Consider the following 24036-nt stretch of genomic DNA (forward strand, 5'->3'; position numbering starts at 1 on the left):
GGACAGACAGACAGACAAAGACAGATAGTCCGGATGGACGGACGGACAGACAGACAGACACAGATAGTTCGGACGGACAGACAGACAGACAGATAGTCCGGACGGACAGACGGACAGACAGACAGACAGACACAGACAGATAGTCCGGACAGACGGACGGACAGACAGACACAGACAGATAGTCCGGACGGACAGACACAGACAGATAGTCCGGACGGACGGACGGACAGACACAGACAGATAGTCCGGACGGACGGACAGACACAGACAGATAGTCCGGACGGACGGACGGACTCTAACAACAGAATGATAGATAGATGGACGGAAGGACGGACGGAAGGATAGATATTTTGATGCTGCACCGTCCTCTTCAATTACTCTGGATGGTAAGGCAGTGAAAATGCTAATGCAGCCCGTACCGCTGCCAGTCACTCCAGTAAGAAACTGTGATGGTGGCACTAAATGAGAGTGACAGGCTGGAGGGAAAATGTTTGCGTGTGTAGCCTGGAGAGAAGAGGAGACTTCAGAACGCCTCTAAAGACACAGCGTGCATGTTAAGAGGATTGAGTCCGGGCTCCCGCCTGTCACTCCATTATATCTCACCTGAAACATACATTTAATCACACACACACAGGCCAGACTCACAATGTACCAACACATAATCTCCTCTGTATGTATAAAAAAACATCACTTCTAACTGACTGCAAACATGCACGACTCTGGATGCACAACACGTCTTATATTGCAAGAGTTTCCAGGGGTGCACATGCATTTTACTTATCTTTTGTATACACATTCAATTACTTTTTAAAAGTAAGAAAACCAAATAATATATGTAGGTTGTTGTCAAACTGTGTGAATGGCACACACAGCAGAACACACAGCAGAACATACATACAGTAAAGACCCCATACATTCATCTTTAGTCATTTCACTCGCATTTCTCCACAATACAAAGCTCTTTACGGTTTTCTTTTTCCATTAAAAATACCAAACGAAATGCAGTTAGAAAACCACAGAGGCTGTATTTGTCAAACTGCTTCAGTTTGAGTAGAAGCTAATTGGTGTCTGTTTTTATCCACAGCATTGCATGTTTTCCGACATGGTGCTCTGTAATAATGGCCATTTTAATTGTAATTAGAATGTTAAAGGATATTCAGTGTAAATATGAATTGCAAACACATTTATGAGGATTATTTTTTCATACATATTTATGAGGAACTGGTTTGGTGTTGATGAAAGGGTATTTGAACCTTACTGATGAGGCTATATATGGGAACATAAGAGTCAGAAAAAGGTACAAAAGATAGGAAACATAACTATAAAGCAAAGCTATTTCTGCAACAGATTTTACATTGGACAAGGCAATAGGCTATAGTATTAAAATTGTTTATCGTATAAAAGAGAAAAAAAAAGATCTTCAAAATTCAAATGTACTGATATTGATATAAACTATAGAATACTGTATATTTTTTTTATTTTGAAATAAATTAATACTTTTATTTAACAAGAATGCATTAAATTAATAGAAAGTGACAGTATGAAATTTATGTTTAATATATATATATATATATATATATATATATATTTATTTATTTATTTAAAATAGATACTGTTCTTTTGGACTTCATTAAAGAATCTTGAAAAAATGTATCACGGTTTCCATAAAAAATATTAAGCAACACAACTGTGTTCACAACAGTGATAATAATAAGAAATATTTTGTGATCAAATCATCATATTAGAATGATCTCTGACACTGAAGACTGGAGTAATGGCTGTTGAAAATTCAGGTTTGCATCACAGGAATAAATTACACTTGAATATATATTTAAATAGAAAACTGTTATTTTAAGTTTTACTGTTTTAACTGTATTTTTTTATTAAATAAATGCAGCCTTGGTAAGCAGAAGAGACTTCTTTCAAAACCATTAAAAATCTTACTGGCCCCAAACATTTGAACAGTATGTACACAGGCAAAAAAACTAAACAAAACAATATGCACAATTATTATACACAATATAGACTGAATAGCATAAAAACTGGTCTCTAAATGCAAGTGAAGTCGTATTTACTCTTGGTCACATTTTGTGTAGCTTTCAATGATTTTCATTTAGAATCTGCTAAGTGACAGATGAATCTGAGGCAAAATACAGAGTTTGATTTGATGCAGACCTTTGAAATGAATGCAAAAATATGGGACTTATTCTCAGCTAAAAGTTGCAAAGCCTATTTATTAAGCTATTCTAACAATGCACAGTTATACCATTAGAAGCATTTTATGTGCATTTAGTTGACCGTGACCCTATCAGAACAGCCATTAGTTGAGAATCACTGATATAAAGAGTAATGACTGTCTAGAAAAATTGTGAGTATGACAGAGCGGGCTCATAATGCATAATATCATTCATGGTTGGTCTCCATATGGGTGGAACACCAAATATGTTCGACTGGCTGCAATTTTGCCTTTCTACAAAATATTAGACTTTTAGGGAGGACAGAAAGATTGCTTGATGGAGAGCTTTTCAGGACACCTTGTTACAATAATAAGATCGTGTCTGACCATAGAAGATGATTCACATTACCTTCAGTCTTAACACAGAAAAGCAAGCGAGCAAGCAAGAAAGAAAAGTTGTAACAGAGTGGGACAATGAGAGAAAGACAAATCTCGGCGTGTGCAGCACTTGCACCACCAGAGACAAGTGATTGCGTGCCAGTCAGCAATCTGCAAACTCTGGGCCCGATCCAAAGAGACACCAAACTGAGAGAGAGAGAGAGAGAGAGATAGAGAGAGAGAGAGAGAGAGAGAGAGAGATCGTCGCCCAGGGAGAAACCGGCGCTGCGCTCACTGAGGTAACAAGGCTGTCACAACAAATCCCTCGTCCACCTGAGAAAGCGTCTTTCCTCACCTTGTTAAAGATGCAGCTATTACACAGTTTCAATTTCCAGCTCAGTCTGGCATTAGCGGATTAAACAAACGACAAATATCTACATAATGCAGTTCTGACCCGGCTGCTCAAACGAGGCAACCGGGTGACGAAAATTAGCGGTAGATGCCTTTATCTCTATGCACTGGTACATTTAATCATGAAAAATTCACATTTCTACTTGTCTGCGGCAGTATGACGCTCTTCATGTGGTTCAGCAGTGAGTCTGCACATGTACTGTATATGAATGATGACATGCAGCCGGGCTCGGGTGCAAGTGCAGGGGCGTTAAATTACAACCCTTCACATTCCTCCGCCACCTCCACAGACTGCCAGACAATTAGACACGCGCCTTTGAAACATGCGCTTGACAGTTGAGCTGTCTTCATTCACCAATCTCAGTATAGAATACGTGCCTCTGCAGACTGACACACCGGTCAAGCAAAGTGCATCTCATGCTAAGCGGCAATCAGACGTAGCAGATATATAAATATAAATGCTCCTGTGGCTGAAGGGACGGATTTATGAATCTCCTACCGTTTCTGAGATGTTTATGAGCATTTGATATGAGTTTTATGATGGTCAGTGCGGTTATATAGACAGCAGTCTGGCTGATAAGGTTGGAAGTCGATAACTAGATTCTGAAAAAACATTGACAATCATGAAAAGTGCATTCTTTTGACAATCGAGATAGACAGGAATCGTAACATCGTACAGTAAATGCAGTAACATTAAACTTTGTTCCATTAATAAGCATGAAAACACAGCAGAGAGGAATTGCAGGCCAAAGTGCCAAAGTTTCAACTCTGACATGAAGAGGAGATGGCTGACCAATAAAGAAGGACTGGGGTCAAATTCTGCTCTCTGAGACAATTCAGATGATGAAATCAACTGAAAGACCATAAGGAGGGCCAACCGGACATGTGGACTTAATTTAAGCCCTCTGAACTGGCAAGTAGTACCCCAAGACTAAGTGAGGGAATTACAAAACACTGCTGACAAAATATATTAGGACAATTAGGGATGCTGGGATTTTACGTTCTACTCCAGTGAGTCATAGAAACCCACTGCTCAACTGTCCAAAACCCCATGTTGGAAGAGTTTTAAAAAGTTGGACACTTTAATGAGTTTGTCTGTAATAAATTGCTCTTGTTATCACGTCAGCAAATGACAAGTTGGCGGTTTAGCAGCGAGTCATCCCTCAGGTGTAGCATAAGCCATTAGACAGGAGCTTAACGGCCCCTGCTAAGGGCCTGGAGATAATGAATGGGCCCCTCACAGTGCGCCCATGCACTATATTCTTTCTATGAATTTATATCAGGGCAGTGAAGCAGGTTTATAAGCAGGGCAAATTGGCAAATAATGGCCCTGGTGACAAGTGAACTCCATCACGACTGAAATTAATAACGTACACCAGCAGGTTAATGTACACGTTCATTACAGTGGGCAGCTCCCACTCCTGAAATGCCAGCGCAAGCCATGCCCTGCAGAAAAAGCATCAATATTGTGTCTGTGAGTTACACAAACATTAAGCACATGATGTATGGGATGACACGGAGAAGTTTGAACGTATAGAAAGCAATGAATTGCAGAGTCTTGACTAAATGAGCACGCTAAGGTCATTTGGAAAAATATAGATGACAAACAAATATGCATTAGTTATTCATTATGTCTCTAAAAGGGTGCTGGTAATGTCGTAGCAAAAGCCCATTATTAATGTCCCCCTAACTATGTACGGATGTGTTCGTAAAAGCGCATCATAGCTGTGCTCTGCCTCTGGGCAACTGGCAATGATAAATAAGGGAAATATGAAGAAGCAAAAGAACCAAGCTTGAATTTTAACACAGAAAGTACTTCTGCCAGTGAATATATTTCCAGTCCATTTAGAAGGACAGCTATTGCTCATCCTGCCAAAAGGACAAAATGCTTCCCAGCAGAGCAGAAGACAAAAGATGCCATAAAGATCACTGCAGGAGTTGCATTCACAAGTCCAAACTTGGGTGGTCGGTTTCTCAGCGGAACACCCTGTGGGAACCAGGTGACTGCATCAGTGTGAAGCCATGCGTTTTCAACTATGACGTAATTAGGCGATCCATACTTAATACATGATGTAATTAGGCCATGCATACTAATACATGACGTAATTAGGCTATGCATACTTAATACATGACGTAATTAGGCGATGCATACTAAATACATGATATAATTAGGTGATGCATTCGTAATTAGGCTATGCATACTAATACATGACGTAATTAGGCTATGCATTCATAAAACATGACGTAATTAGGCGATGCATACTTAATACATCATATAATTAGGTGATGCATTCTTAATACATGACGTAATTAGGCAATGCACACTAATACATGACGCAATTAGGCGATGCATACTTAATACATCATATAATTAGGTGATGCATTCTTAATTAATACATGACGTAATTAGGCAATGCACACAAATACATGACGTAATTCGGCTATGCATTCATAAAACATGACGTAACAAGGGGATGCATACTTAATACATGACGTAATAGGGCTATGCATACTTAAATGATATAATTAAGCATTGCAAAGTAAATTAATGATGTTGAAATGCTATTTGAAAAAAAATTTTCCCATTAGGTGATGTATTACCAAATGAAAAGGGATAGTTCACACAAAAATGAGTTCACTCTCATTTTCATACCTGTATGACTTTCTTTGACAAGATATTTTGAATTGTAAAATAAAAGTCAGCTGGATCCAAAACACCACTGAACCCCATTACTTTCATTTTTCAAAATAAATTATGTTGTGTTCCACAGAAGAAAGAAATCCATACTGGTTTGGTACAATATTATAAGAGTTTTCATTTTTGGCTGAACTGTCCATTTATAAAGAGTATAATTGTAGTGCAGGAATCAGTGCCGAGCAACATGAAGAAAAAGAAAAAAAAAAGAGATTTGTTCATATTGAGACCAAAGATGCATTCGAAAAACAAACAGGGCCAGTTTCAATTTTATGTTGACTTTATGTGAATTGTTATATACTTTAATATGCAGCACATATATATAATTTATTAATACATGAAGTATTACCTTTCATATTTAATGAGTAGCCCTATTTAAATAATGCATACTTTAATGACATAATTAAGCACTGCATAATAAATGATGTGATTCAGCGATGCATATTCAACAAAGGATGAGTCACAATAAGGTGACGGTTGGCACTTTAGAACTTACTTTAAAAGCAGTTATACACACAATGTGACAGGAGATATCAATGAAGCCCTGTAATAACCTCCCTACAGCAATCCATTCTTGCAAGTGTATGAATATCTCTTTTATTTAGCACATCTAATTCAACTATCATCTCACCAGTTGAGGGATTCATGAACTACACTGGGTGTGTCAGTTTAGTGAGACACCTAAAATGTGCAGCGCAGGTGGGCTTGCAGGAATGGACTGAGAAACCTTGCCCTAAGGTATAGTGAGGTACCTCTACTGAAGTACATAGTTAATTTCGAGTATGGATATACGATCCTCTTTAACATCAATGAAGCTCACCACATATTTCACATTACATGTTGGGGCATGAAACAACCGGGAACGCATGTGCTGACTGTCCAAGAGGGAGAATACGTGATTCTTAAACACGCATGTTTTACAAACTGACATCTATTATGTATTCAAAACATACTGATTACATTTTGCATGCATGAAGATCTTTAAGAGCAGTTCACAAGTTCACCGTTTGATTGACAACACAGTAACAACACAAACTTTAAACCCATCCTAAACTGAACTGATCACAACAGCACTAAACTTGAGGTGTCTGGGGTTTAAACCGGTTATGCTTTCAAAAGCGTTGCAGTATTACTTAAGGTTCATTTCATTAAAGGCAGAGTAAGTGATTTCTGGTAGCCAATGTTGATATTTGAAATAACCAAAACAAAAACGCCCCTACCCCAAAAGGGTCTTGCCCCTATTTTGATAGCTCCGCCCCACATATACGTACGCAACCCAGGCAACGATTAGTTCTGTGAAACAAAGCAAAACCAATGTTACACCATGTCTACGGACGTGAGTGGCGCGGCGCAACAAATCCCCGACAGAAAACTGCTGCCGGGTTCTATTTATGACGTGCTGACACAAATTTCAAATGGTTTTCAACAGTCGTTTGATCGCGTCCAGTGTAGGCAGACTTTAGCTGTTGTAGACACACGTTGTTACTCACCTATTGAGAAGAAACAAAGCAACCTCGGCGTCCGATCGCAGGCCTCCGCTCCTTGAGTTCTCTCCAGCGCTGGAAAGCTGATCCGATATTTACACGGGTCCTACTTCTTGCCTTATCGTTCCGCAGACGTTTTCCTCTTTTGTTTTTTATCCACCATCCCTATCTTTCTGTCGCTCTGCTCGGCTAATGTCCGTCCCATGCACTGAAAGCTCTCTCCTCCACATCACGAGTAGACACGCCCCTTATTGCTGATTGGCTACAAGTTTGTTTTGCGATTCGGCCCGAATCAGTTTTCTAAAGTGTTTTTGAAAAATCACATACCCTGCCTTTAAAAGTGTGACTTTTGTAGAAATAAATCTCGAGCATTTCTGTAAACAATGACCTTAAGAATGGAAAAACTTTCCTCGGTGAGGATGCCTATGGATATTTTAGGTTTTGTTTTCCATCAACCCTATACTCTTATTAAAAAAAATTGATAAAAAATTGATAAAAATCATAATAGCATCATTATACTTTAACAATGTGAACTCTTCAAGTCTCCTTGATTTTTATCACATTATCTGAGGCTTGTCAAGGGATGATCTTAAAAATGATTTTGTCTTCATGCAACTGCTTATTCAAAACTGGATGTTTCAAGAAATATCAGCATTATCATTCTCTTTCTAATAAACACCTTGAAGTGTCACCTTGAAGTGAACTCTAGTAATGGCTTATAATAAATTAACTGTTGTTTTAAAAAAGTGCTCTATAAATAAACTTTGATTTGATTTGATTTGAACTGTAAAACTGTCAACCCTGTTACCCTTAAAGGGCCAGCAATAGTCCAAAATAGTGATATTTTGTACATTTAGCTTGAGATGATATAATGCAACTTAACAATTACAGAGATTCCTTGTCTGACAGAATGTTTAAAATCTTAAAGTAGTTTACTTTAAAGTCACCTTTAAACAAAAGAAAAGCCGGAATCATAAAATTACTCTTATTGAAACAAACTAAAATGTGTCTCTACAAAACTCTTTACAACACATTGATTCAATCGTCTATCCGTTTAACTGAGGTCTCACCTGCCACCGAAGTCCGCGCTCACTCCGAAGCAGCAGGTCCAAATCAACATGAACTTTATGATCCACATCCCCGTGCTTGAGTGGTGCTGTGTGTGCGGTGCGTGTATCCAAACGTCGCCGCTGGTCTCCTGTGTGTGGAAGGGACTGATGGTGAGGTTTAGATCAGTCAATATTCAAAGCTTTGAAGCGGGTCGAACAGACTGCTGTTCATGCACGAAAGACCGGCAGCTTTTCAGTCTGCGCTCCGCTCCGCTCCTCCGCTGGAGAGCCGTGGACTGGAGCGCAGAGTCGGTGCGCTCCTCTGTGTCTCTCTCTCTCTCCCCACACCCTGTGAACGAGCACTGCGCCCAATAAGGAGAGACGCGAGCGCTTATTCCACATACCCTATTACTCCCATATAATTACAAGTTTATTATATGTGTATATGCAACATCTAATGTCAATATGACTGTATAATATATATTTACTCTAAATTTACTATTATAAATTTATACTATTTTGATGGATGACGTTTGTGATACTTGAGGTACTTGTAAATACATAGGTAGGCCTATATATGAAGTAAAACGTTTTTACATGTTAAATTCAATGTGCCGTTTCTTTGTAATTATTTGTGAAATTTACCAGTAAAGATTGTCAAAATAAGTCATACAAATATATTTTTTAAATAACATCTCATTTCAATATGACTGTATAATATGTTATTTAATTAAGTGACAAATGCGGTTTGTACATACATACATACATACATACATACACATACATATACAGTATATATATATATATACATATATATTGTATATATACACAATTAATTCAATGTAAAGTCAATGTGTTACTTGCATTTCTGCTTTTTTCTATTCTGTTTATTATTTGTGAAATTTACTAATAATTTCTGAGTAAAAATTGTAAATTCTACATTGTTTTTAAAATATATGTTTTAGGTCACTTGTCCAGTATGATGCTAATAAGACTGGTAAAGTTAATCACTAATAATCACTGGTAAAGTTTTTTTGTATTTTCATTTATTTATTTGCAGACAGGAGACAGGAGGGCACCTGCGTTGGTCACGTAAAACTGCTGAAAGCAAGATTTATGCTCCTAACTCATCACTTGAGTTTCGGGTCTCAAGGAGTCGTGTGCAGGGTTACGTCTCATTTTCATGTTTCGACTCCAATTTCATTGGGTGATCACTTAGACATGCAATATGCCAGACCACATCTATATCTGGCCCCATCTCAAAGCAGTCTAGTGCCATATTCATGCTCTACACTTTAACAAAGGTGCTATATTACAGAAAATTGACAAGGAAACAGCTCACATTGCAGTGAGTAAGTCACACTCAAAGTGCAACTGTAAATGGCCTGTTTTATATATATATATATATATATATAATTTCATTATAATACATATATTTACTATTATGAATGATATATAGCACACCTTATATTAAGCTCTAAAACCTCGACATCACAGCACTGCCCATATTCACTGTAAATCAAGAACATTATTATGACAAATGCAGAATTCAACTGACAAAAAATTAATATGAATTCTTACCTGAATGTTTACACATGCCACATTGCCAACATTTTGATATGCGTCCTATTTATTTCCATACATAAAAAGTGGCCCAGGTCCTATCTGAAAATGTCAAATTTGATGCAATTTTTCTCACATGAGAGCTGGGGGACAGATTTGGTTAGTCATTCAGCTGCGGTGTGAATGTACATTAGCACTAGAATATGGTACTGTAAAATCAGCTTGCTTTTAAATAATATGTTCCTATTAATATACTCAGTTTTGGCAACTTTGTCTAAACTGAACAGAAGACTCCTGCACAGAAAGCACAGCATATGTCCTGTAATGCAGGACTGTTCATTTCCGTTCTAAATGAAAAGTGCAAAGAAAGTGAAATATGTTGATGTGCTTTAGACCGAAGAAGGAAGAAGTTCAAAGATCCAGTACATGGTAAACATACCAGTAACATATTATTGGAAAACATATTTCACAATTTCGAAATAAAATATACAATTACAAACAATAAATTCTTAAAATCATAAATTTTGATAAAGCAAAGAAAAAGATCAAAAAGACTAAAACAGCCTTTAAGCCTTTGCTTTAGCAGTATTTTGTGTAATTTTTCAATAGAGATGTAAAACTATTCAGTGATTATGGCTACATCCACTGACATACCAATATGCTGCATTACACAACAGAGCTTTAAATTCGTAATGCCTTGCAAAGTTTGTTATCATTGTCAAAGAGAAATGTGCTTCATGTGTATTTTCAGTCCAGGTGAACATGAACTACAGAGTGACATTTCAAGATATGTTAAGAAAAGACACAGTCACTATAAATTCATGGAGATCCGTCCACAGCCTCTATGAATGGTGACACTGGAGAAAAACTCATTTTCAACCTCTTCAGAACTGGAGAGCCTGCCGCGCTTTCTGATTAGGTTTTGTCACAGATGAATTTAAGGTGGATTGCGGCTTGATTTGCTCATGAATTTTGCAGCCTGCCATAGGTGAAATTGCACATTGCTCTTCTGATATTTCCGAAGAAACTGACCTTCTCTGATGACAAGTACAGAGTGCTCTATTGCTTCCTTTACAATATCTACTGTTTCGTCTCTACTTCTCAGCGCTTTAAGCACCCTTGATGCATCTTTTCTACCTCTTGGGTTCTTGGCTACACAAGCAGATTTTAATTAGCATTGTAGAAAGCATGTGAAGAGCTGCAGATATAAAAATGACATTTTTACATTTTCTGCAGGAAGCAAATCTCGCTAGGGTGTTGTGGGTGCTTGCCAGGACACCATTATATGGTTGATAAGGTGTTGAGTGGGTTTTCAGCTCATTGTTATGCGGTTGCTAGGTGGTTGCTTATGATCCAAGTCAAATGCCCACCCCAAGTAAATATGATATTCTCATGGGGCCCCTTTTCAACTCGAGCTTAAAGAACTTTTTCCATCCGCTATATTATCCGCGATGTGAAATTCATAAGACTGATCACTTGTGAAAATAAAAAAAAACACACCTCTCCTCAAAAAGTAAGTGATTTGAGCTATAGACTGAAACAGTTGGGTTTCGGAAGTAAAAACTCAATTTTCTCCATGGGCAGAATTTTTTTTGAACAATAACTAAAGAAAGACCTACTTTAACTTCTAAGGTTGTTATTCAATGGTACACGCTTTTGTTGAAGCCATCCGTTCACATTATTTCAACTTATTTTTAAAATAATCGTGCTTAAAAGCTGAATTCATGATGAAAAACTGCATTACCCATGATGCTGTACAGACACTTCCACCAATCAGAGAGTTGTAATCACAGTTGGTGGGCAAACTGTGCCAAAATCATAATTTACCTGCACGAGTTTCTTTCTTCTGTTGAACGCAAAAGATATTTTGAAGAATGTTGGTAGCCAAAGAGTTGACGGTAGCCATTGACTTCCACAGTATTTTTTCCCATACTATGGAAGTCAATGGCTAATGTCAACTGTTTAGTTAAACATTCTCATACACATTCTCGGGCACTAATGCCTTTAGTTCACTTCTACTGCACAAATGGTATGGGAAGAGTTATGTGCCAAAGTTTAAGGACCATTTCGCCCACATAAGCAGTTCTTAAGCAAAGCAGCAGCGTAACTGGGCATAGTGCTTCTGTTGTGTAACTCTGCTCTATACAGAAAATAGTGATTTCTGGGTTACTGCATTCAATATTTATTTTCAATAAATGCCATAAAATATAAAATGGTTGCTGGGAATTATTAAAATGTGCATACAGAGAAGGACCATATTTACATCCAAATTGCAATTGATCCAATGGGAAAGGAACCAAAACCCAAATTGTCTAAATTCAGATAGATTTACTTTGCATCACGTCCAGTTGATGTCTTTTTCATTCAATGAGCGAGTAGTTCACTTCATTATATTATACTCCTTCATAAAGGCCTGTACTGCAAAAGATTGTGTTGATTAGTATTTTCAACATGTTTTATGTAACAAAAAAATAAGCTCAACACCAAAATTCTACATACACCGACACTTTTGCCGTCAGTATGGGCTTTACATGGCCTGTTTTCAAGCATTGTGCATGTGGCACTGTCAGATTTTTGGCCTATTGCATCATATTTTGTATTTTGACAATCAGCAATTCTGCTGACATTGAAAAAGACAAAAGAAACAACCTTCCGATATCTTTATGCCAGTATTACAGTAATGCAGTTGTATCTAGCCTCATTCTATCCTATACTGTATGCATTTGTTTTTCATGTAGTCAGGGCCCAGAGCCAATCCTTGAGAAAAGCAAAGTTTCCCATTGAAATGATTCCAGCTCTTTGGAAGGTGCCCCCGTCTCCGGTCTTTCACACTCAGAGAGATTGGCTCCGCTAGCAGAATTCAGATGAGCTTTGCAAGCTTGTCTCCTCAAAGCTTAAAGGTTGTGCACTTCCTCATAGCGGATGAACAGATCTCATCTCTATATCACAAACGTGACAGTCCGTGGCTCTTCTGTAGTGAGCAAACCGGAGGCAAGTTTGATGCCAGTATGGGTCCAAACACAGCAAAGTAAAGCTGGGGGAACAGTTCATATATCAGCGTACGCTGTAGACCAATGACATGACTTTGACATTTGTGTGAGCCGTGGCCTAATCAAATATTCATAACCGTGGTCAGATTAATCCATGCACCATTTCATAAATATTAACCCCTCCAATTCTCCCGCCCCCGACACAAGGGAATCGCGATAAATACCTCCTCATGTTTACTTTCAATACTTTTAATCAAACACCGAGACAAAAGCTCAAGAGCGACGTCTCTGCTTTCTTGTGAGGGAAAAGAGCAAATTACAATGAATAATTTTACATTGGTAATAACTTGAGAAAAGCAGGCTTTTGAAACTCCTTTGTTTTATGCATAATACACGATAATGGTGGAGGAAAGGGTGTAAGGTGCGTTTACACAATTCAATGTGTCTGATTTGCAAACAGCATTTGAAATCATGTTTAATTTATTGAGGGGCATGCTGGTTTTTTGACTCTTTTTACAAACAAACCCCTGGCATGTAAATCAAGACGTTACTGAAATAAAAATCCCTCTAATTGTTAAGATGAAGTCAAGTTTAAAAGCCTTTTAAAAATCGGAATTAAAAAACAAATATACTGATTGCACAATTAGATCAAACCATGATTCAAGTGTGTATGTGCAAATACATTGATCCATGCAATCCATGCTTTTGGATCAAAGGAAAACAATTAAAGGAATAGTTCACCCAAAAATTCAAATCTTGTCATCATACCATTGTTTTGAAAAGAGTGACTAACATATTTTTGTTCAGAATGACTGCAAAATTTTAATATTTGGGTGAACTATCACTTAAAATGAAATGCTTACAAATATAAATTGTCCAAAGTAAAAACTCAAGAAGTAACATCAAGCATCTCATGGAATATATAAAAAACAGTGAACTCCCGTTCATGGAGGTATTTGTAGTCCTGACATAACGTGGCTATTTCTCATGAGTCAGTGTTATCTTGTCGGTATCCCCACCAACATATTGTTCTTAGGCGAGCAGCCCTCGGGGACCATGGTCATCACCCTCACAGAATACCCATGAGTCTCGGCGGCCCAACTGCGGTCCAAGTCCACCAGTCCCATACAGCGCTTCCCTGGTGATTAAGGAAATGAGATTTGGAAATTAGACGAATTATGAAACGTTATCTTTATTGAGAACAGGCCAGAAATCTATGCTGAAGACATTACTCCGCTGTTGCACTGTTAATTATGGTCATGAAAAAGCTGAATTTTACTGAAACCTAAATGTACTTTCTAACTAGTTTTTTTAAGAGTTCTATTATCAAGTCAATGAAATAAATTAATGCTCTGGTTTTACCACAGACATTTTACCCTTGAATCTGCAAAAAAACCCAAAAACAAATATATGTTATAACTTACAATGACACTCCAAAGGGTGCAAAAGCATAAATGTGTAGCTCATATTTTTTATAAATTGCTTATATTAAGCAGTTAGTACAAATATGTGTTAAATTAGCTGTAAAAGTTGTCTAAATTTTCCTTAAAGTTCTATTCTTCAAAGTGGATGAACAAGATATTTCTGGTATCCTTGCAAAATTTTCTGGGCTTACATGAATTTGCAAAAGTTTACGGTTGGTAATATTTTTTATGTTTTTGAAAGATTTTTAAATGTTTACCAAGGCTGCATTTATTTGTTCATAAATGCAGTCTAAAGTAATATTGTGAAATATTATTACAATTTAAAATAACTTTTTTCTATTTTATATATTTATTTGAAAAGGTAATTTATTCCTGTGATGCAAAGCTGAATTTAGCATAATTCCTCCAGTCTTCAGTGTCACATGATCCTTCAGAAATTATTCTAATATACTGATTTGATGCGAAGGAAGTATTACTATTATTATCAATGTTAAAAACAGTTGTGCTTCTTAATACATTTATAGAAACCATGATCCTTTTTTTTTTTGGATTATTTGATGAATAGAAAGGTCTTTCAAATTTACAAAATAACAGACATTTCTTTAGAGCTACTCTGTTATCTCAGGGATAAAACAGTAAAACTTAAAGCAGTGCCTTTTGAAAACACACTAAAAACAAACTTTATCATCATATCAATTTGTAATTATTAGCTCATCTAAACTCAAAGATATCAAGCTCTGAAAGCCTTTGGAAAGTCTCAGCTTTGTCTGACACGTCAGAGGCACCGGCGCTGGTTAGCATGTGTTTTGTGAAGAGGCTGAGAGGCTGTCATCTCGCCAGCTATAAAAGATGGGCAGTGGAAGGAAAGATGACAGTGGCGTCAGATTTATGCGAGAGTGCGATGAGACTGTGAAGCTGAATGTGTGTAGTGAGAAATTTGATGGAGAGAGAGAGGTCACCGAGCGGAGAGATGTGTCTGATCTCACTACTGTGTTTTACTGAAACGCTTTTTAAGGGTTTATTGGTAACCTAACAAGCGCTTTTGGTCCAGAGAAACATTTACAAAGGTTTTTAAATGTCCAATGGAAGTGCAAACAATTAACCAGCTGCAATTTATCAACTAGTATTTTGTGTCAAATGTGTACACTGAACCATTATACTCGTCTTTAGTGCAAAAAACAGTGTTCTGAACAGTGTTATTTTAGTATTACTGATATAACTATTTTAGTTTTTATTAATATTTAGAATTTGTTTTTATTTTTTAAAATTTCCATTTTAATTTTAAAGGTGCAGAATGTAACTTTTTTTTTTTTTGCAAGTTGCTAAATTCACAAATTTGTTTCTCTGAAAAACAATGCTACAGCCAGTTATTCTAGTTTGAAATGTGCGTTCCGTGTCGGAATGTCTGTTTTTGTTTTGGTCTGTGTGATTCTGCCCACTGCCAGTTTAATAGTATTTCGACCCCCCAGGTTGCCAGTTGGTGGAAAACAAAGCGTATTGCAGCCATGGAAGCCATCAAACGAACGTTGTCAGAGATCGCAGATTCTACCCGACCTAAAAAGCCTCGGCATCCATCGAAAAAGCTCTTTGACCAAAGGCATATTAAAACGCGGATAAATCAACTCATCAACTTCCATTGTCAGTTGCACTCATTCCCGTTGTGTGTCTTCAATCTGGCAACCCGTTTGAGCGTCAAGTCTGAGGGGGAGCGAGAAACAACTCTAATATTTTGAATTTGGACTGCAGTACCCATTTCAACCACTAGCTGTCAATATTACATACCTACACGTTTAATTTTAGTTATAGTTTTAGTTATTTTGTTGTGTGTTTGTCATTTTTATTTCTAAATAGTTTTTAATTTTAATTTTAGATATTTGTTTTTATAATACTTCAAGTTAAACTAAAATAAAATGAGAAATGATTCCTTGGCAACTACCTGAAATGAAATGTTTTATATTTATGCGATATATATATATATATATATATATATATGTGTGTGTGTGTGTGTGTGTGTGTACACATATATATTATTTTCAGTTAAATAATTTTATTATTATACACACACATATATATAAATATAATTATATTATTATACACACACATATATATTATTTTCAGTTAATGTTTATTTTATTTCAAATAACAAAAAATATCTACATTTTTCATGGTTTTAGTTTCCATTTTAGTTAATGATAATAGTCAACACTGGTCAACACTGCAGCTTATTCTGGCCTAAAAATTGTAGCCATATGGACGATCTCTATTAGGAATTTGCCCTCTTAAAGCAAAACAGGCACAACAACTCTGACCACCTGTTAAAAAAACCACACATCTTACCGATTAATCGTCGTTCTGGGGGTAAACTGACAGCCGTCTGGTCTGCAAACCTGCACAGGACCATGTGCTCCTGGAAACCATATACACATGCAGACACGTCAATAAACACACTTGCACATAAATGTACACAAACAAAAATATCTGATAAACAGCATGCGTGTGGCTCAGCTAGTGTAAATTGCAGAGAAATATCGGTTTCACTTTATTTTGATGGTCCCTTTAACACATTCTGTTGACTGTAAGTAACATTGCACATACATATCTACTAACTCTCATTAGAGTGTTAGTAGAGTATTAGTAGATTGGTAGGGTTAGGGTTAGAATAAGTTGACATGTACTTGCAAAGTTACTTATAGTCAGTAGAATGTCTGTTGGGAGACTATCACAATAATGAGTTAGCGGATATTAAGCAGACAGTCTACTAACACTCTAATGAGAGTTAGTTGACATGTAGGTGCAAAGTTACTTATAGTCAGTAGAATGTCTGTTGGGAGACTATCACAATAATGAGTTAGCGGATATTAAGCAGACAGTCTACTAACACTCTAATGAGAGTTAGTTGACATGTAGGTGCAAAGTTACTTATAGTCAGTAGAATGTCTGTTGGGAGACTATCACAATAATGAGTTAGCGGATATTAAGCAGACAGTCTACTAACACTCTAATGAGAGTTAGTTGACATGTAGGTGCAAAGTTACTTATTGTCAACAGAATGCTCAAAAGGGACCATCAAAATAAAGTGTTACCGAAATATCGATGCATCAGATTGTTAGGGTTGTGGTGAGAGAACAGACCATTTATCAACCATTACAACCAGCCATTAAAAGGGAAACTCAGAGGAAAGCAGCACCCAGTTCATTTTGTATTAATCAATATAATCTAATTGCATTTTTTGCAGGGAACGTTGCAAGGAAGTGCCGCAAAATGACTTCCTCTGCTGTTGATGACCAACAATGGCTTCAAGCAACCATTATTTTGCATTAACTGAGTGAAACAAGTGCTGATGGAAAGGAACGTAACAGCCCTGGCAGATTGATTCCTCCTATCAAGTTTAATCCTCTAGGCTAATAGCTGCGATCAATGCTATAACTCAGTACAACGTCTCAAAAACAGGCTTTAACACAGTAAAGTGTTTCTAGAGCATGTTTAGTATTCGTACCGATGAGAAACGCTGCATCGATTATGCTAGTTTGGAAAGAAGCGCAGGGAATCTGTCTTTTTATTTTCATTTTGAACAAATCAAAATCAAATCAAGTCCTAACAACTAAAAAATATAGATTTTTCTGTAGGGAATTTCAATGCACTGAAATCATTTTATGAATGCAATCACTGTATGTAATAGTATACAATGAACAATCCAGTCAAATTTAACAAACCAGCTGACTTCTTGCAAATCAAAGAAAAGTATATGCATCTAAACTGTGTGTAGATCAAATTTTGAGTGATATTTAGCTGTGCCAAAGTTGCAACGGTGTTAAGGGTGGTTGCCAGGTTTGCTACGTCAGTATCCTCAACACGTCCTAACAGTTTAATTCATAATTCAGTTTGTTCAAATTCCAATAGTAATAGAAAAAGCGATGTTTGTTTTGGTAAACACCACTAATTAAACGTCTGTTTGCTCTAGATCTACGCTCAGGGAACTGCCTGTCTCTTGTAGGCCCCTAATTAGGTGATATCTTGGCAGGGGCCGTGAGCGCAGTGTGAGAGAGGCAGATGCAGGAGTCAAGCGAACACTGATGACTGTGAGATACGACTGATTAACCTCATCCATTACTCACACTTCTGCCTCACTGTGCCGTCAGCGCCTGGGGATAAGACTGGGAAAAATACAACGTGCAACTACAGTAGGCTACATGGCCACTCTATTCCCAGGAATACCCTATTTCAGCAGAGCTTGAAGAGAAGGAAAAACACTGGCTTATGGTACTTCTTGTACAGTAACATTTTCACAAAGTTGGTTGTGAGAGCAAAGAGCTGATGGAGATTCATCTCTGCTTCTATTTTGTCCTCTATAGTTATGACTAGAGATGTACTGGAACAGACATTTTGGCTGAAACTATCATTTTTGGTAACAGTTTAGATTAGGGAACAATTCACTATTAACTAGCTGCTTATTAGCATGCATATTTCTAGCAAATTGGCTGTTTATTAGTACTTACAAAGCACATGTTAATACCTTATTCTGCATGACCATATTTTAGATCCCTTAAACCTACCCAATACCTAAACACAACTACTACAACAACTACCTTACTTACTATCAATAAGCAGCAAATGAAGAGTTTATTGAGGGACAGCTCTTAATAGTGAATATATGTTCCCTAATCTAAAGTGTTACCTAATTTTTATGCCAATAAACACTGGTCGATATTTTAAATGTATATGGCTTTCTCTATTATTAAAAAAAAATCCTCTCTTACTAGAACAGAGAATCATAAAGAATTGAACATTTTCCAACTCAGTGATTCAATAACGATTTATTTATTTTTTGGTACATTTGATTTGTGACTGACTAATCTATGACTCCAGTGGCACTGTATTTGTTGCGAGTTTATGGTCTTAGTATTTTATTTATAGTATTATATAGCATTTTATTTATAGTATTTAACATGCTGTAGTATTTTTTTTATCTAAAATTGAATGCAGACTGCAGATTCACTACTCAGAATTTCTAACTTCTACTTCAAACTTTCTATCCATGTTCAAGAACTATTAAAAGAACTGAACATCATGTAAATAGTTTGTTCAATAAATGTTTTTATTATTTTTGAAAAAATAAAAAATTAAACAATATTAGATGAAAAATAAGCAATGTTTCCTTGGCAACTAACTGAAATAAATGTTATGAAAAAGTAGAAAAAAAAATTAAGCAGAAGTACAAAAGTAATCAAATATAAATTAAAGCTAATATACATATATATATATATATATATATATATATATATATATATATATAATGTTAGTTTTTATACAAATACCAAAATCCATATTATATGGACAAAAAGAACAATTAGTGTGCCGTGCATATTTCCATTTCAGAACATATTACAAATTCAACTCATACACACCCAAATTCATGTGAACGATTACAGGTTCTCTCTCTCCTGTTTTTTATTTTACTAATCCCATTTTTCTGTTTTCAGATGTCCATACAAGATACTGGATGAGCGTTGTGTGTTTGCATTTCCTGTAAGTGTTTCTGAAGGCGAACGACAGTGCGATTGTTCCACAGCTCTAATTCGCTTTATCATGCTAGGCGTCTGTTTTTCACGAACCGAAACTAGCAAACAAATAGTACTAAAATAACAACTGATATATAGTATATTAACATTAAGTAATTTATTTTCTATGCCAGGTCTCAAGAGCAAAGTGGAAAAACAAGGTCTGAACATCTGATTCTAGTATCAGGCTAATAAGACTCATTCCAATTACAGTGTCATGACCTCTTGTCAGTCATGAGCTGAACATGACTAAACACTGCTCTTCACATACATGAGGCACATTATGAGGCTCCTGTGGAGTTTTCTCAGAAGAGTCTTGCCCTCAGAATCAGGCAGTGTGACGTCCTACACGTGTAGGCGATAATGAAAAGAGTGAAAGCGAGCGGTGAAACACTTACCTTATAGCTCAGAGTCTCTGTAAACCTGGCGCTGTGGAGAAACAGAGGGGGGCAGACTTAATGAACTCACACACACTGAGGCGCGAATGAAAAATGACACGACATGTTAAAGAAAAAAACAAGTTTAAGGAGAGGACAGTCTATTCGGATCAAAGGAGACGCTGAAAACATTCTCTACGGACAAAAAAACAAACAAACGCACGTAGTGGTTTGGTTGCAGAAATAAGCCGTGTGTAAACACAGCAGGATGTCTCATGTAACACTTGCATTATAAAGAAGAGCTCCGAAACTCTTGGAGATTATGTGTGTGGTAGGTAATGTTTGGTACATTGACTGTCTGTCATCAGGTCGCCCTTGCTGGTCTACTGTCGAATGCCACAAATGACAAATCACTGTCATGGCAACACCGTGAACACAACCGCGGAAAAATAATTTCCTGCGCTCGCTTCTCTTGCCACCCAGATGCTCATGCCCTGCGGCAAAATTCCTGCCTGAGATTAAATGAAAGTTTATGCCAGATTTGGAGAATGATAGCTTGCGATTGGCGGAAAAACTGATGACTGCTCGAAAGCAATTCTCACTGTTAGGAAACTTTAAAACACTCTCTCTCTTTTGTAGATGATCTTGCCAACATTAAATGTGAGAATGATGAGACTCAGCTGTGTGATTGTTGATGCAGGACATTCAATTCTGAACGTTGATGTGAAGAGAAAGACAGAAATAGACGCAATAACGAATGTTTATTATGGTTATCTATTATGGTGAGCTCTTTTTGATCGTCATCATTCATTCTCGTCAGTATTTTTTCCAGAGTATGCAGAGCTTAACATTTAATACCGTGGATTATTATAGATCTACACTATCGTTGTGTACTGTGGAATTAGGCGAACAAATGAAAAGAAAGATAGCAAGCAAGGAAAGTCAGAGAGACAGAAGAGACATAGTTTTCACCTTTTGGGAAAGTTGAACTTGAGTGTGTTTTGAATGAACCCATAGCAGCACGGACTAATCACAAATCCCGCCCGCGCCTGGAGGCAGCGATCCAACACCATGTCTGTCGCCACTCCGCACGCATGCAGGGCCACCTGAAATAGACACTGCTTAAAGACATGGGTTCTTAACCAAAAGTTGGTAACCAACCAACCAACCACAACTGAGCAAGAAAATAATGTGTCACTTTTGGATAAAAGGGTTTGATGTCTTTTTTTTTTCGGGAAGATTTTTCAAATGTTTTTGAAAGTCGTCTCTTATGCTCACCACGGCTTTTATTTGACCAAAAATATAGTATAACAACGATAATAGTGCGAAGTAATATTACAATTTAAAATAACCATTTTTTTAGAATATATATTATAAAATGTAATTTATTCCTGTGATACAAAGCTGAATTTTCAGCATCATTACTCAAGCTTTCAGTCTCACATTATCCTTCTCAAATCATTCTGATATGCTGATTTAGCGCTCAAAACAGCTGGAAAAAACTTTGTGAAAACAGTTGAAAACTGTTGTGCTGCCTAATAATTTTGTGGAATGTGTGATAATTGTTTTTCATATTTTTTTGATGAACAGAAAGTTCAAAAGAACAACATTTATTTGAAATAGAAACTTTTTTTGTAACATTATAAATGTCGCTTTTGATCAATTTAATGCATCTCTGCATTCATTTCTTAATTTCTTCTTCAAAAAATAATCTTTCTGACCCAAACTTTTGACCGGTTATGAAATCAACTTGAATTGAATCAAATTAATTTACTGAAACATGCAATAAAAATGTAAGATATACAGACAATGACTTGAATACATGACTTGTATGAAAACATTTTTTTTTTTTTCATTTTCGTAATTAAATGAATTTTCAGATTTATGTCAAAATATGTTTCAAAATATGTCAAGGTATAACCAAAGTGGGAAGGCTTACAGGTCTCATTAAAAGGATGAAATACTTAAGAGGAGAAAAAGGTGTATGGAAAACATTTGATTACTTGATAGTCACACAACACATTTTTGAAGTCATTAAATTAAAAACAAATTTAGAGACTGGTACAGAAGTTTTTCAAACCTGTATGAAGCCAACATGAAAGACTAAAAGATTACATTACTAGGAACTTGACATTTAAACCAGTAGGGTTGCTGTACCTAAAGTAAAATACAATTTGTTATATCATTATAAATGCGTGTATTAGACTATTTTCCAGTATTCAGGGTTGTTACGTTCCACGTGTGTTTTGTGTATATTGTGTTTCTTTCTGCTCTCCTGTCCTTTTGTTATTGTTGCTCCGCTTCTAGGTCGGTGTTTACTGGCTGACGGGACTGCCAATCATCACTATGACGTCATGATGTTTTGCCAATCGGGTGACGTGCCAGCTGTATTTGAGGACTAGAGGTCAAGTAAATATCTACAGCGGATCTAAATATTTATAATAATTAATTATAACTAGTTATGATTAATTATTCATATTTCCCCATGAATGAGCTGATTCGCTACAGTGGACTGTAATTAAGTTCTTGAGACGCTAATTAGACAGAAATGATTCATAATGTCTTTTCAACAGGATCTGGAATAAAGCCATTCTCAAAAACCCCGGGCAGGTGTTTGAGTATTCAAGGGCCACCCTTATGTACTGATCAGAATCCATTAACGCAGGGTTTCGGCTTTGAAGTAGACCACCATCTCATAATGGGGCCATCCATTCACGTCAGAAGCCAACAACAGAGCGCCGCATCACCACAACAAGCAAAATCGAGCGTGAAAACCTGGAGCTTTGAAGACGTCGGCAGGTGAATTTCTGAAGTTAATGCAACAAAACTGCAGATTCTACAATGATGGACAAGAGACTTTAAAGAGTAAATCAATGCACAACTAGTGTACGACTTCAGGTACAAAGTACAGGAATATGGCCTTTTTCAGACAAGTCTATTCACACCAAAGGCAAAATGAAAAAGTATTCTGGCAAATGCTTTAATGCTAGATGTAGCACAACTGAGAAAAGATATTACTCACTTTAACACAAAATACAAGATCTGATAAAATACATGACTTTTAGGTAGCTATATAGTGATAGGATGATAAAGGAATAGGAGATATAATAACTAACACAATAACAGTGTACTGACAGTAATAATATAGAGCTTTGCAATAAAGTATAAATATATCTAAAACACATTATCATGTCTTTTTGATCTGCATGATTACTGTTGGCTTTTATGTTTCTTGTGCACAAAATGAACTGTTCTACTATAAAAGCAAAAAACAAAACAAAACCATAAAAAAGGAAAACAGAAACCAAAGCATATAAAAAAATTCCAAAACAAACCAAAAATAAATAAATAAATAAAATGTAAAAAAAAATCCAAAACTTGTCTGACTACCGTATTGGCCTGAATATAAGACGACCCTGAGTATAAGACGACCCCCCTTTTTCGATCAAGCACGTGACAAGGGTGGTGTAAATCAATGCATGACAACCAGATTGAAAACTCTTCACACTGCTTTCCGTCTGTCCTTGACCACATTTCCACACATCTCAAAGCTCTTCCCACCTTTCTGTATCTAGCCGTGTTCTCATTGATCTGTTAGTGGTTTAGGCACAGAGCGAGAGAGAGAGAGAGAGAGAGAGAGCGGCAGTCATACCCCACCACTGTGACACCGCATGACAGCAGATGTCTCTCTGCCTATTAGCAGAAAAAGTGGATCGAACAGCTTGATGGAGGGTAAAGAAACATCTTAGATGTCGTCACAGAAGCTCAAGTGAAGATCAAGCGTTCGGCTCGGCTCACGGACCAGTGCCTATATCCATCACTGTTAGGGTGAGAGACTGGAACAAATAATGCAAACTGTTGTCTCAATGAGCGTGTGTGCGCACAGCCGACCAAATCCACGGATTAACACCCTTTAAATCCCCCATAAGAA

At 36.8% G+C, this 24036-nt stretch overlaps 2 protein-coding genes across 10 annotated transcripts in view; both read right to left on the reverse strand.

The window, feature by feature from the left end:
- Positions 1 to 9765, reverse strand: part of LOC107757009 (nephronectin-like) — a 48719-nt gene extending 38954 nt beyond the window's left edge. For 4 of the 5 annotated variants that reach the window (XM_016574340.1, XM_016574336.1, XM_016574337.1 and 1 more), the window contains exon 1: positions 8215 to 8522. In XM_016574340.1, coding sequence (XP_016429826.1) covers positions 8215 to 8282 — 68 coding nt within the window. In that variant the 5' untranslated portion in view covers positions 8283 to 8522. Of the gene's footprint in view, positions 1 to 8214; positions 8523 to 9657 lie in introns of those variants that run through there. The other variant, XM_016574335.1, reaches the window with a different exon arrangement.
- Positions 9766 to 13108: 3343 nt separating this feature from the next.
- The window catches only part of LOC107757010 (glutathione S-transferase C-terminal domain-containing protein-like), a 55596-nt gene continuing 44668 nt past the window's right edge, over positions 13109 to 24036 (reverse strand). For 4 of the 5 annotated variants that reach the window (XM_016574341.1, XM_016574343.1, XM_016574342.1 and 1 more), the window contains exons 9-12: positions 21078 to 21211; positions 20127 to 20157; positions 16508 to 16577; positions 13109 to 13884 (exon numbers count right to left, since the gene is read on the reverse strand). In XM_016574341.1, coding sequence (XP_016429827.1) covers positions 13745 to 13884; positions 16508 to 16577; positions 20127 to 20157; positions 21078 to 21211 — 375 coding nt within the window. In that variant the 3' untranslated portion in view covers positions 13109 to 13744. Of the gene's footprint in view, positions 13885 to 14885; positions 15011 to 16507; positions 16578 to 20126; positions 20158 to 21077; positions 21212 to 24036 lie in introns of those variants that run through there. The other variant, XM_016574344.1, reaches the window with a different exon arrangement.

This window comes from Sinocyclocheilus rhinocerous, unplaced genomic scaffold (assembly GCF_001515625.1).
Source record: "Sinocyclocheilus rhinocerous isolate Xijiao unplaced genomic scaffold, SAMN03320098_v1.1 scaffold953, whole genome shotgun sequence".
NCBI classification, from domain to species: Eukaryota; Metazoa; Chordata; class Actinopteri; order Cypriniformes; family Cyprinidae; genus Sinocyclocheilus; species Sinocyclocheilus rhinocerous.